Consider the following 14,068-nt stretch of genomic DNA (forward strand, 5'->3'; position numbering starts at 1 on the left):
GAACTCATGTTCACACTTCTTCTTCTTTGCGAGTCGATGGCGATCGATACCTACTAAATTTTTACTGACCAATGACCAGTTGACACTGTGATTGAGTCTCTCTAAATAAAATCACCTATTTTACCCGAATACACCAGAATATTATCGACGATCATATCAAATAATACTCAAGAGTAAGCAGGTCCATAAGCAACTTAAGTCGTCAAGCTAACCGGTTATTATCATGGAACATTTTAAAGGAAAATGTCAAGGAATGAAAAGACAATAGTTTTAATAAAATACTTTATTTTTGTACAATAATAAAGTACAGCTTTATCTTAGTGAACGTAAGCGATCTGTAGCACCTCAGTAAGCGCACTTATCCTATGACTGTCTATAGTAAAGCGATGTAACTTGCCTCCACTCATTACTGAACACAACTACTATAAATACGTAAGTACATAACAACAATTTGGTCCACACTCGAAAGTAAATAGTTCCAACAATAATCCCCACTAGCAGTGTTCAGAATGTGCTCCAAACATGAAACATACTCCGCGTAACAGCGGAATAATTCTAGACCTATGTTTGGAAATGTATTCCATAATATCGTTAAGCTAATATTTTTGCTTATACTTACATACAATTTTATCTAAAAATAATTCTAAATGTTGTAATATATTTTCAGACGCCTTTCACTAGATAGGAACATACATACTCAGATTTTATTAAAATTATCTGAAATTTATTGTAACATTCTGCAACATTTTTGAAATATCCAGAAACAAAGTTATGTTAGGATACATTCCTGAACACCCACCCAGACGCACCGCACCTACATAAACATACAACAATGTCATGTAATTAAGTGAATCTTTACAAACTGGTGAACCACGTACATCATTCGACTTGTTTACTTACTCTAGCTAGTTGACTCGCGATATGGCTTACTATATCTAGGAACAGACATTAGCAACAAGGGTTATAATTAGTGTAGTTTAAGTTCACTAAAGTAAGGGTGCTTTTGAACTTACTCTTAAAGCATCGCATTATTAGGGAACTTTTTCATAGGGTCGCGCACAGTTACGTAATAAACAGCTTAACAACATAGTACCCTACTACTTGATAGTTCTATGCACATCCTAACCTCTATCTTCATATTTTATAATTAGACAAATATCACATAACGTGACCTTTGTAACTTTAATTTCATTTATTTGGCGTTCTAAGTCGCTTTTTTGCTTTGGAAAAGGAAACAGTTTTAAATAACTATTTGTTAATTTAATTTATGTTGTCTACTATGCAGTCTACTCACTCGCATCAAGCAGTAACTTCGCAAGAAGGAATGCGATAGCACTAGTTTGTGCAACCCCATACAAAGGCCCCATATTATTACTATACGTATTAACCTATGCCCAAATGGAATTGTGACAATTGAGCAACTACTGACACTATCCTATCGTTAATTACCTTCGACTTGTAATATCCTGGTCTAAGATCAAAGCAAATGAATGGACAGCCCTTACACGACAATATAATAATTATACAGGGTGTCAGTGTCATCGTAACGAAAACTTTGAGGGATGATTCAGGCCATGATTCTGGAATGATGAAACTGGAATTTTCCGTCGCAAAAATATCGAACTGAAATAATTAAAAAAAAAATACAAAAATTTCACGAATTTTCCGACAGGAAATTCCACTAGCTATCAATTCAGAATCATGGTCTGAATCATCCCCCTCAGTATTCGTTGCGATGTCACTAACACAATGTATATATACAGGCTAATATATACCATGGCTAGGTAACAGAGAAACTCCTACGAAAGTTATAATTTACAAAGTTTTTATACATCATTCAGTTTGAAAATTGTTTCATGCATGTATCAAACATAAAAAAAAAACTTGCAACTAAAAGTAATACGTGTTTGCACCATTTTACGAAGGATTTATACGCATTATCTCTGTTTTAGTCAATTTGTTTAAAAACCTATGATGTTGTGTAAGACCCGTCCATTTATATCACTTTGTGCAAAGATCAAGTTACAATATTATTTTTAACACAACAAACAGGGAAAATAAATCATGATATAATAATTCATCGATTACTTATCACATCAGCATACTTGAGAAGTTGAGACCAAAACATTTGAATCGATGAATTAATAATGGTAATGAATTAGATCAAAATCAATGAACAAATCAAACGCAATTGGATATTGTAAAGACATCAAAACACGTATGAACTGATTCATAGACAATACAAAATCATGCTACATAAAAGTTAAAAGAAAATAAATGTTACAAAATGGTTTCAGAGGTATGATTTACGTAAATATACTTATATACAGGGTGTTAGTGACATCGTAACAAATACTCAAGAGGGATGATTCAGACCATGATTCTGACTTAATATCAAGTGGAATTTTCCGTCGCAAAAGTATGGAACGGAAAATAATTTAAATAAGCTCTAAAATTTTCATGACTTCTCCGACAGGAAATTCCACTTGATATCTATACTATAGTTAACAACGGATTAGCAGCTTCAATTGCTTAATAATAAAAGTATACTTAAAATACTATTTATTGATTCATTACTATCATTTTTATTCTTAAGTATTTCGTTCATTGATAAGTACAAATAAGGTAAGTACAGTGAACACATATAAAAAAAAGTGATTGATAATTTGACAAAATATGTATATACTTACGTTATAAAGTATTTAAAATTATTGTGCGGTGAAAAATATTCTAATTCACAGTCCATTGCTCGTTCACTTAGTGACTCACTGACACACGACGTCGTAAATGCGCAATGTATCGCCAAGCTAAACGAATCTTTTAATCCCGACATTTTATTCACTCGCACACTCAAAAGACGAAGTTATAGTTTTTACTTTTCACACTTCAATTTACTTATATAGTTATTTTACTTTACTCAAGTTTTTAGTATTTTTTTTTAAAGAAAATAATATAAGAAAGACAAATAGAAGAAAATAATGATTGAAAATGCGAAAGTAACGGCAATATGGCTCACCACCTACCACCTCTGTCTATCAACATGCTCGGTGAAGCGTACTTACTCCATTCTGCGATGGGTATTCTTGATTAGCCTGGGAAATCCTGAGCTTATGTGATGTTGTTAATGTGAATATGAAGTAATCTATAAGAAAACACCTCTACTTGTGATTTTCGGCTAAGGCGGAGAGAAGCTAAGTCGAATAGAGTTGTGCAGGAATCAACCAATCATCGCGAGGGAGAGAGCGACAGAGCGTCTTCTTTCTCTCTCTCGCACACTGTGATTGGTCGATTCCGCACGTGTCCTCTGCTTTGGTGAAAACCCACTCTTAGCGCTTTTATGAGAGAACTTAAATAGTGTTGTCAGTGAGTGCACGGTGTGGGTGATGGAAGTCGGGGGTGATGACGTCACGCGGCTGCTGTGGGGCCGCCCGACCTGGGACAGGTGACGTCACCCGGTGACGGCTGCTGCGGCTGCTGCGGCTGCTGCCGCTGCTGCTGCTGCGCGCTAGCTGGCGGAGTTGTTGTACTGCGGGCGGCCGGCCAGCTCCAGCAGGTAGCGGTCGGGGTGCTCGATCCAGTCCGCGGCCGACAGCTTCACCTGGAACACACCAAATGAATATGGGTAACGTGGTTGCTTGTACATGTACTTATGCTGCTGCTTTTTTGCTGTGGAGATACCCTACATGTATTGTTATTATCATCATCAATTTACGAGTCACGGTCTTGTTGATGCAGCATTCTTCATCCCTGTCTATTAAACGCCAATTCTTCGTTATCATATCGTGTATTATATTGTCCGTTATCCCATAGAAATAAATAATCACACCAACATCGTAACAACACCGTAAGAATTTGGGGATTTTTTGTATTTGGCTAAATGCGTAGCGAAGTCATTTAAAAAATAAGAATTTGGGGACAGTTCATTTAGTTCCAAAAAGCGATAGACACGACTTAAAATTGTTATGTTTAACTAAATTATCCGTTTATCCGTTTTTTCTAACATGACTTATTGTAGTTATTTTCATTGGATAGCATAATCATAGCGGTTTTTACCGGAAGCTTTGCTCCTCGTGTAACAGCATCTTCAAAGCGAAGTTCAGTTTTACGAGTCACATCAGAACGAGAACATGGACTAAGGGGCTTAAAAGAGGCGCTATCGCCAGACTCAGTGAAGAGGACATCATCCTCATCATTGTACCGCCAATAATTATGCTGTCCGGGAGGCAAAATATTGGACTGACGAAATTTGATAAGCTATCGAAAGTTTGAAACAATAAGAAGGAAAATGACAACGAGTACGACGTACCTGTCTTTGCCTCTCCGCCTCCCGCACCTGCCACTTCTTGATCTCCAGCTGCGTCTCGCGGGACGCCTGGTCGCCGCAGCCCCACACCTGGACACACCGCAACACAACATTTATTTATTCCATGTTATGACTAAGTGGCATATCAGCGCACAGCCCCACTACTAGGATCAGAAAACGACTGGTTCAGTGGTTGAGCGAATGGTCACGATCGAGGTCCTGAATTCCAATCCCGGTGGGGACATCACAAAAATCGCTTTGTGATCCCTAGTTTGGTTAGAACATTACAGGCTGATCACCCGATTGTCCAAAAGTAAGATAATCCGTGCTTTGGAAGGCACGCTAAGGCGTTGGTCCCGGTTACTACTTAGTGATGAAGTATGTAGTCGTTACATGAGCCAAGTTAGGTGCCATTGGCGGCTCAATAATAACCCTGACATCAGGATTGATGAGGTTGGTCACCCACCTCACAACCCACGCGATAGAAGAAGAAGAATTGAGTATGGACGAATCCAAAATTCTACAAAAAGCTTACCTCGATATTGGTGAGCGCATAGGGCACGCTCTTGAATGTAAGAGTGTCGAAGTCCTCGGGCACGGTCAGCAGCGGCTTGCGCGGGTCGGAACCTCCGCGGAGCCCCTTCGGGTAGCCGCGGATTGACGTGTTCAGGTAGATCATCTTCGGGCCCTGCTCCACTACCGCGAACCTGAATGGGAGAATAATGTTTCTGGATAAACCTATGTAGCGTATAGAGGCTTAGGCAGACGTTAAGACATGTGTTTTATACATATACATTTCAAATAAAATTGAACCCAGAATACTACCCTGTGGCACTCTAAGTTTGTTTTAGTACCTATGTCGGCAATGATTTAGTTTTTTCACAAGAGCTTGTTACTTCTATATGTTATTTGCGTAAAATAGGAGGTTAATCAATCGTAAAGTATTCCTCTGATGGTCGCAGGAATCTACCAATCATGGGAACTCTATCAAAGCCCATCCCAGGTTGGAGGTGAGGTTGATGTACTTACGTAGGCTGCAGCTGTATGAGCGCGGCCTCGGGCCCGCCCCAGTACTGGTGCGTCTCGCGCCACTCGCAGGGCGCGCACAGCGCCACGAGCAGCTCCTGCGCATGCAGCAGCACCAGCGTGGGCCCGCGGTAGGCCAGCGTGTGATGCAGGAAGCGGTTGGCGCCCAGCCCGTGCTCGCGCGAGTTGTACAGCGGCACCCAGTGCACGGGCACCGCGCACACCAGCCGGGCCAGCCATGCTTTGGAGGCTAGGCCGCCTGTGGATTAGGATTTTTGCCGTGGTGAAATTGTTCTAGTTTTTTTAATGATTATATATTTTTTTCATTAATTGTATTTTTTTAAAGTTTTTATTGATGATCGTGTTGCATTGATAAATAAAGAAATGGACCAAATATCGTACATCTATGCACACTTATCATGAGGAAAAAAAATACTTACATAAATAAATGGGAATGCTTAGGTATTTTTTTAAAACGCGTTGGTTTTAATTATATAAAGTTACATTCGTATCGATTTTTCGTCAATAGACTTATTTAAACGTCGAAGACGCGTTACAAAAGCAATCAAAAGCCTAACATAAGTGTATGTAATGGGTACCTATGTGTTGCTGCGGCGGCAGCACGGGCCGCGAGTAGAGCGGCGGCGCGGCGGCGGCCAGCAGCCAGGCGCGCGACAGCGGCAGCAGCGCCGACGTGGCGGCCGCGGCCCAGGGCGAGCGCTCCAGCACCGGCGTGCCCAGCTGCAGCCCCGCGCACTCCGCCGCGCCCGCGCCCGGCGCCGCCAGCTCGCGGTGCCGCGTGGCCACCATGTGCACCACGTACCTGCACCGCGCCATGCGTTTACATTTCATTCGTTAACGATCTATAGGAACGGATGCGCGACTGCGCGTGCCTCGCTCAAGTACAGATATCTTCAGATAAATACCGTAGATTCTTCACAAGAAAATTCCGACCACTAAATGGCATCCGCGCGCATCTACAAAAATACCCATAAAAAAAAACATAGGTCCTTTAGGTACGTACGAAAAGTTATATCTGTAAATTATTCCAGTACAAAGACGAACTTCCAGCAAACCGCTTGCTCAGCTGCCGAAGTTGCATAAAAGCTATGGAGCGTCCCATATTAGCCATATCTCTTATGGATCGCGTACCCAACGTTGATATTCGAATCACGAGTCTCAAGCAGAAATGGGCCAGACACTTGGCTAGAGGTCATGATCGGTGGCTGTCACAGGAAGGGAAAAGATCAATGAGTAGACCAGCGGCCCAGTGGTCACATCGTTGTAACAGTGGGAAAGTTATGAATGATATTAACGCAGGACTGGAAAGGATATTACAAGATTAAGGAGGGTTATACTATGCAAGCTGATTTATGAAAATAAAAGACGAATTTGGAAATGAACTAAAAATCTAATTTTTAAATCTGTGATGACTGTCATCATGTGATGACAGTCTTGTGAAAAATAAAATATTCTGACCTGTGTATGGGGAATATGAGCCGATGACAGTGCTCCATCAGCCAGCGAACCACGAAGCCGACGCTGTGAGTGTCCTTCTTGTTGAAGCAGCCGTTCACCACGGCCGATAACGTGTTGTTGATCTACAGACAATGAATTCAAGTTTGGGATGTCGACTTTACTTATAATAGTTATTATTTCACAATTTTTGGGACAATCCAAGTATGTATTTGAGCCTGTTTGCATTTACAAGACACATAATGTTAACAGCTTGAATTCTAAAAAGCGACGAGACACTTTGGACAGCGTGAAATCTCTATTAACTAGACTTAGCTTCTAGTTCAGAAACTTCTCTGTTGTTTGTTAACGGGAGATTTGTAACTAGGGCGTTAAAAAGGCCACATCGAAGTCATTCATCAAAAAAATAATAGCGTTTTATTTGAATTGCCTCAATGTGGCGATTTTTGATCCCCAGTAGTGCGTGTACACGGGTCATTATTTTTTTACCTGCAGGCAGGTCTGCGGCCCCTCCGGGTAGTGGTCCATGGACAGCTTGTAGCTCGTGTGCAGCAGGCTGCGCAGCCCGTCCGGGGTCACCGTGTTCTCGTCATCCTCCAACGCGAACATCCTGATACCACTTGACTTTTAAAAAATATACACTACTAGAGTAGACAAAACAGCAACCACTAATGAATTATACTACGTTGATACTGATTACTTTGACTTGATGGTGCTTTTGTGTGGCTTCATTAACCTTTGTATCAGGGTTACAATTGAGCCGCCAAAGACCGTGATGTAGCTCATGTAAGGGCTACACTAAGTAAATAGTAGCCGGTGTCCTCCGAAGCACAGATCATCTTACACCTCAGGCCCGTTACCCCTAACGAGGTGGACAGAGACACAAGTAATCAGAAGAAAACTGGCAGCCGTTTTTGATATGAAGTCCTAAGTAGATTGGATATGATGAATCGTATAAGTGATAAGCCCATCATCCCCTGACACCAGGGTTGACGAGGTTGCTAATGCACTTCATAACCTTCACGAAATTGCTCACTAGATGGCACTGTGTCGTGTGTCACCTGACGTATGTGTCGACGATGTCGGTGTCGTCCAGCATGGCCAGCACGCGCTCGCAGTGCGCGCGGAAGGCGGCGGCGGGCACGTGCTGGTTCTTGCAGCGCGCGGCGCGGTGCACGGCGCGGTAGAACGCGCGCGCCAGCTCCGGGTACACCGGGAACAGGTACTTCTGCAACGGCACCACACAAACCACATCTGCTTATTAAGTAACTTGTAATGTACATTGATTTAAAACAGGTGTTGCTTTTGCAGTTTCTTGACATTTCTTCTCCTCAGCCATAACACCTTGTGAAATGACGTAGATTCAAAAATGTTAAATTGACCATTAACAAGTATATAATAAATTATTTTCATTTCACAATCACACATAATATAGCATAACGTTTGTAACCCCGGAGGAGTAGGCAGAGGTGTATAGTAGGCATATACCGCTCCTCGCCGGCTGTTTTAGGTCCCATATAACAAAGAGCGAGCCTATTGCCATTAACCAGTATTTATTTAACAAAATCTTTGCTAATCCTTGCTAATAAGTATATTGATTTTGAGTTAAGCTGAGCATATATTTCATTGCATCGAGAAAGCTCATTAGTTTTGTGTATGTAATCTGCCCAATCAGACTATTATTTATTTATTTGTTTTATTTTTGTTTCAAATACTAAGTTGCATACTTTCCAATACAAACAGTAGGCATATCTTGTTATCTTGAATACCTCAAGTGTAGTGATAGTAATATGGATTATAAGGATTACTTCAAGTTTTAACGTCTCAAGAAGTAAAGCCAATATTACGATGAGTAATCCAGCATTCGTTTATAAAGGGTGCGATTATATCAAAGAAGAAAAAGGTCAAAGAACACGAAAAATTTTGACGGTTTAGTTATTTTACTTATAAGGTGTAAAATACCTCTAGATGAGCTCTATGTACCCAAGAGTGCGCAGACGCCAATCGAGTGATAAAACAAAATGACTGTGGTATTGCTGTTTCCTTCCGATTCACGCGTAACCTGTCTTTACACATCTAGACACTATTCGTGACTCATATCCAGACTTCGCAATAGGTATCTATATTAAAACGACACACATTTAGTTAGCGCTTTGCTTAATTTTACAAAAATAGATATACATGACACATCTCGTAGTGAGTTGTCAGTACTGGAATGGAATAACTTCGTCAACAGACTGTTCAAGACGCAATATTAAGATAATGACAGACAGATACAAGTAAAGGCACTTGGACTAGACTCGTAGACATACCTACAATAGAGTTGGCGCAGTAATATCACTTGCCAATGAGGGACTTTTCAGGAAACATTTCCGAAAAAATATAGATGTTAAGGATATTCTAGCATTGTCAGTTAATGGATGAGTTATACGTATAAATAACATTATTTTAAATTACTCCGCTCTTTAAAGGGAACAGTAGAACTAGTAGGTAAACAGTAATCTAAAGCTTTCTTCAGGCTTGGAAACATTTGTCAAGCAGCCTAATCACTGGTTTTTGCAGTTTAGGTACCTAATTTACGTGTTTAAAATCATCTCTCTTCATGTGTAAGGAAGACTTTCCCTCCTACTACGTAGAGGGGATGGGTACATATATTCCATTCTATACCTCTATCTCACACTTCAGACAACACCTTTGAGATACGTTAGATACGGTCTATTAGCTGTAAGGAAATATGGTGGTTATTATAACTACATAAGTACTTACAGTGAAAGATTTCTCTGTGATGCCGTTGATACCATCTTCCTTCTGTGAGCGCTGCGTGAGGAGCTGCGGACAATCAGGATGATGTCAAACGTTTAGTTGGCTTCAAACTACGAAACAGGTGGTTTGGGTCTTACTTGTTGAAAAAGGCAAGGAACTTAAAAAAATGTCGAAAGACATATTAAACCGAACAGCCCTCACGGCACGACAACCGCCGCCGCCGGGTTAACTCCTGCAGGCTCTGCACGGCAACCGTGCTGCGCCCGCCGCGACTACAGATTAAGGGTTCGTTCGACCAATATACGAGCGAATGCTATCTACGTGGATAGACGTAGTACTGCTCCTCTAGCCGTATAATACGCGCCGCGCGCATCTAAGTATAAACCCAAACTTTCTGATAGAAGTAGAATAGTCCATCTTCTAGAGTTATGACTGGCAGCATTGTTTTTCAGTGTACGAGTAATGTACTTTAAAACGCAAATATTAGCTTACATCACCCACTAGAGCTAGACAAATAAATATATATACGAAATATCCCACCGTTACTGCTATTACACGATAACTAATTAAGCCTAATCAATCACTTAATATAACAACCGTGAAATACTGGGTAAATCCTGATTGATTACCGAGCATGTGATTTGTGATACAATGCAAACATTCACACCAGCACGTCATCACACGTTGAAAATCGTTCATTTGTTCTTTATACATATGACGTCATTATAGCGGTTTTCCATTATATTATCACATATATATTTATGTTGAGGAGCTCGGTGGCGCAGCGGTAAACGCGCTCGGTCTTCGATTGTTGAAGTTAAGCAACATTCGCAAGGGCCGGTCATAGGATGGGTAACCACAAAAAAAAAAAGTTTTCATCTCGAGCTCCTCCGTGCTTCGGAAGGCACGTTAAGCCGTTGGTCCCGGCTGCATTAGCAGTCGTTAATAACCATCAATCCACACTGGGCCCGCGTGATGGTTTAAGGCCCGATCTCCCCATCCATCCATAGGGAAGGCCCGTGCCCCAGCAGTGGGGACGTTAATGGGCTGATGATGATGATTTATATGTAATTAAAGTAACAGTTGTAGAATAGAGACCGCGACATCAGGTCGCCGGGCCGCCTACCTTGATCGTGCTAGGTCGACGATGTGCGATGTGTTACAAGTGCCAAAACAACTTGGAGTCACATTAATATTGAAGTTGTATATGATGCGATTAGGTATGAGGAGCTCGGTGGCGCAGCGATTAACGCGCTCGGTCTGCGATTGTTGAAGTTAAGCGACTTTCGCAAAGGCCGGTCTTAGGATGGGTGACCACAGAAAAAAAAAGTTTTCATCTCGAGCTCCTCCGTGCTTCGGAAGGCACGTTAAGTCGTTGGTCCCGGCTGCATTAGCAGTCGTTAATAACCACCAATCCGCACTGGGCCCGCGTGGTGGTTTAAGGCCCGATCTCCCTATCCATCCGTAGGGAAGGCCCGTGCCCCAGCAGTGTGGACGTTAATGGGCTGGTGATGATGATGATGAGGTATGGAGAGAGACAGAGCCGTGGTGGTCGCCCTATTGGGACAACGGTTGACTCTCACTGTGTGTGAGGTCGCAACCAATTATTTTCGAAAGATGAAAACATCGCCAGGAATCCCACATTCCTGAGAAATGTGTTTCGAAGGTATGTGACAACCTGTATTAGGCTGGATTTGACTTCGCGGGTTGGTGCGTCAGACCGGCAGATGCTTCTGTAAAAAACCGGACCTATCAAAATCTTTAGGTTCGGTAAGCTCGTGAGGACAGGAAAAATGAGTCAGAAAAGGATCCATGGCTGAATGTTGAAGCTAATAGACGAAAAATAAGTCGTAATGTTGATGTTCTGATGATGTAATCATAAGGTGAAAAAAAGTAGGTAAAAATATTATTGGAATACTTTTTTCACTGTCAGTCAAAAATTATTCTACTACTACTTTAATTTTAGATTCAGGATATATTTTATCAGTGTCTCTAAACGTACCTTGCAAGTGGGTCCTGCAGATTTCTTCTCTGGTACATTTTTCGCTTGTATACCAACTATGGTCAAATGCAAATTCTTTGCTTTCGGCAATTTTGGTAGTTTTATTGGGACTTTATCTTTCAGATCCATTTAACTATTATTTATTCACTTTATAATATATTGTATTACAGAACTGAATATAACAAAGTAAAAAAAAAAGAAAATATTTTTCTCAATTCAATTTTAAATTCAATTCACATGGCTAATTTATTACAAAGTTAAATACACAGCCTTTTGACACCATAATAAAAATAAAATTAATTTATATTACTTTAATTATCTTGTTTTGACTTTGAGCCACAAATATATTTAATACTTAAAACTGAATAACTTTTGGACTAAGCGATTTCCCACTTATAATATTTTAACTTCAAATAATATTCCGAATGTGATTGATTGACACAGCAGTTTAGCAACTAATAACAAAGAGAAACGTAATGGAGAATATGTTATCTGTTCGTGATTGATGATAAGATTGTTGGTACTGAGAAAATACCAAATAAAACCACATTGTCTCTCATTCGTCATTGTAAGTGGTTTAATCAGTTTTCTAACAAAATTAGTGGCATTTGGTTGTGCTGGAGACAGAAGACTCACATATCAATTATTTATGCCACTAAATGGAGTAGGTATGTGAGTGCTACAAATATACTACTGGGCAAAGGCTTGCCCTTCCTTTTTAAATTTATTGCAGTTTTTTTGCGTACTTTGGCCAGTTCTGGTAAGTGTCCAAGCAGTTAAACCATTGCTCATGAATATATATTTTTAATTTTGAACTAAGACATTTATTCTGGTTATAAGCCATAAAAAAACCACAACCAACACACAGTGGAGCAGCATAGTGGACTATGTTCCATATCCCCTCCGGTTGATTGAGGGGAAGCCCAGTAGCGGATGTATATAGGCTGTTTATATTATGTTAGAAGAAGACAAAGACTAATATGGATTTCCATTTGCTTTCCTTCAATGCTGTTTTATTTGACAAGGAAATAAAATGACTATAACTGAACTATAATTACCATGAAATTGGTTATTTGGTTCATTTCTAGTAGTTTAATTTTAAGCAACAATGGTGATTTACTGCTAACCACAAAAGTCTGAATGATTTGAAATAATAGACACGAAATATTATAACACTACACTATTGTTTGTGTTGGATTTAAACGGTAGGTATTTATATCTTGATTTAACGAGTTAACATTCAAGAACACTTTGAGGAAATGAATTCTGTTTCAAATTAAGATGTCATAAAATGACAATGTCACAGGCATTAAGCGGACATTGTAACGTTGTCAATGTCAATGTAACTGAAAATGGCACAAAAAGACCAACACACTGAAGCAAATTTTACTTGTGATACAATTCAGTGGATGTGCTAATTAAGTTCAATTTATGGATGTTTCACACCTTTATCTATTCTGCCGATGTGGTTTTTACTTCTAAAATTGTTTATTTTTTTATTATTTTGCCTAGTGGCTGTAGTTTGACTTTAAAAACTATTAAACTCACTTCTTACTTCCTTTAATGAGAAGTACCTTGACACTGGTTTGTGAGATATGAAGGGCAAATATTCTTTTGCAGCTATGAAGGTCGACATACCAGCTCTAAACAATGGGTTATTTGTGCTGTCAAATATTTATTTACCATTAATAAATCATAAAACAGCCCAATGATGAGCTATTGTTATAGTGCTATCAAAGGGATGCCTGTATTAAGACAGATAGTCAAGCTTGCTCACACTAACAGTCAGATATCCACTGCATAGGACACCACTTACATATTTTCCATAATTTAACACATTTCTAAGTCCTCCTTCACAGTGAAAAGGTAATTCAACCGTCAACAGGTTTTTCTATATATTTCCCTATTTAGAATCAATATGTGGTTTTCATTGAGTTACTTAGCTATACATTCCTGCAAAAGAAAATAGATTTCAAAAGGAAAATATGATTATTTTTGTAAAGTGGCAGATCTCACGTGAAGCCAAAACAAACAATGCAGCCCGCGGTGACACCGTGGTGTTTGTTTTGATGACGTGCGCCGCGACCTTGCGCGGGGCCAGCGCTCCGCAGCCTGCTCACCTTAGCCAGCTTCTCCACGGGCACCATAGACGTGGGTGCGGGCTTCTCTGGCTTCTCTGACTTGTCATGCTCGCTGCCAGCGTTGGAGCCCCGCGGAGTGGTCCCTCGCCGCGAGCCCGCGCGCGGCGTGCTGAGCCCGCTGCCGCCGCCCTCTTTGGGCTCGTGGCTGTGATGGTTCCCCATCACCGCACGTCACGCACCACCACACACTAAACTAGCTAATCCACAAGTCACGGGGATCACTCCTCAAGTGGAAATCTCGAGAGCACGGCCTTCGACTGTGATTATTGACAAATGACAGCAGCTGACTGACGCAAACAAACGTCAGCGCATTTGTCACTGTGACAGATTCAGATTCGTTCAAAAACTTGAACATAA

The 14,068-nt window shown here is 40.6% G+C and overlaps 1 protein-coding gene across 3 annotated transcripts; it reads right to left on the reverse strand.

Annotated features, from left to right (window-relative positions):
• Positions 1 to 282: 282 nt before the first annotated feature.
• On the reverse strand, positions 283 to 14,005 carry LOC126376135 (uncharacterized). Of its 3 annotated transcripts, none has more exons than XM_050023310.1 (10): positions 13,691 to 14,005; positions 9,572 to 9,634; positions 7,867 to 8,033; positions 7,295 to 7,415; positions 6,809 to 6,930; positions 5,929 to 6,152; positions 5,333 to 5,588; positions 4,839 to 5,010; positions 4,307 to 4,393; positions 3,370 to 3,598 (listed from the first exon to the last, which is right to left on the reverse strand). In XM_050023310.1, exons 1-10 carry the CDS (start codon positions 13,871 to 13,873, stop codon positions 3,506 to 3,508), a joined length of 1,488 nt encoding a protein of 495 aa, XP_049879267.1. In that variant the 5' UTR covers positions 13,874 to 14,005; the 3' UTR covers positions 3,370 to 3,505. The 3 variants fall into 3 exon arrangements, with proteins under 3 accessions (XP_049879269.1, XP_049879267.1, XP_049879268.1); XM_050023311.1 differs by lacking the exon at positions 13,691 to 14,005 and adding an exon at positions 11,571 to 12,968; XM_050023312.1 differs by lacking the exon at positions 5,929 to 6,152 and having other exon boundaries at positions 283 to 3,598.
• Positions 14,006 to 14,068: the final 63 nt, after the last annotated feature.

This window comes from Pectinophora gossypiella, chromosome 20, assembly GCF_024362695.1.
Source record: "Pectinophora gossypiella chromosome 20, ilPecGoss1.1, whole genome shotgun sequence".
NCBI classification, from domain to species: Eukaryota; Metazoa; Arthropoda; class Insecta; order Lepidoptera; family Gelechiidae; genus Pectinophora; species Pectinophora gossypiella.

Excerpts from the sequence above, each read along its gene's own strand:
- LOC126376135 (XM_050023310.1), bottom strand. The coding sequence starts at position 13,873 with ATGGGGAACCATCACAGCCACGAGCCCAAAGAGGGCGGCGGCAGCGGG. Across the intron at positions 6,931-7,294 it reads GGCCGCAGACCTGCCTGCAG|ATCAACAACACGTTATCGGC; the intron begins GTAAAAAAATAA and ends CATTGTCTGTAG. Across the intron at positions 6,153-6,808 it reads CTCATATTCCCCATACACAG|GTACGTGGTGCACATGGTGG; the intron begins GTCAGAATATTT and ends GGCGCGGTGCAG.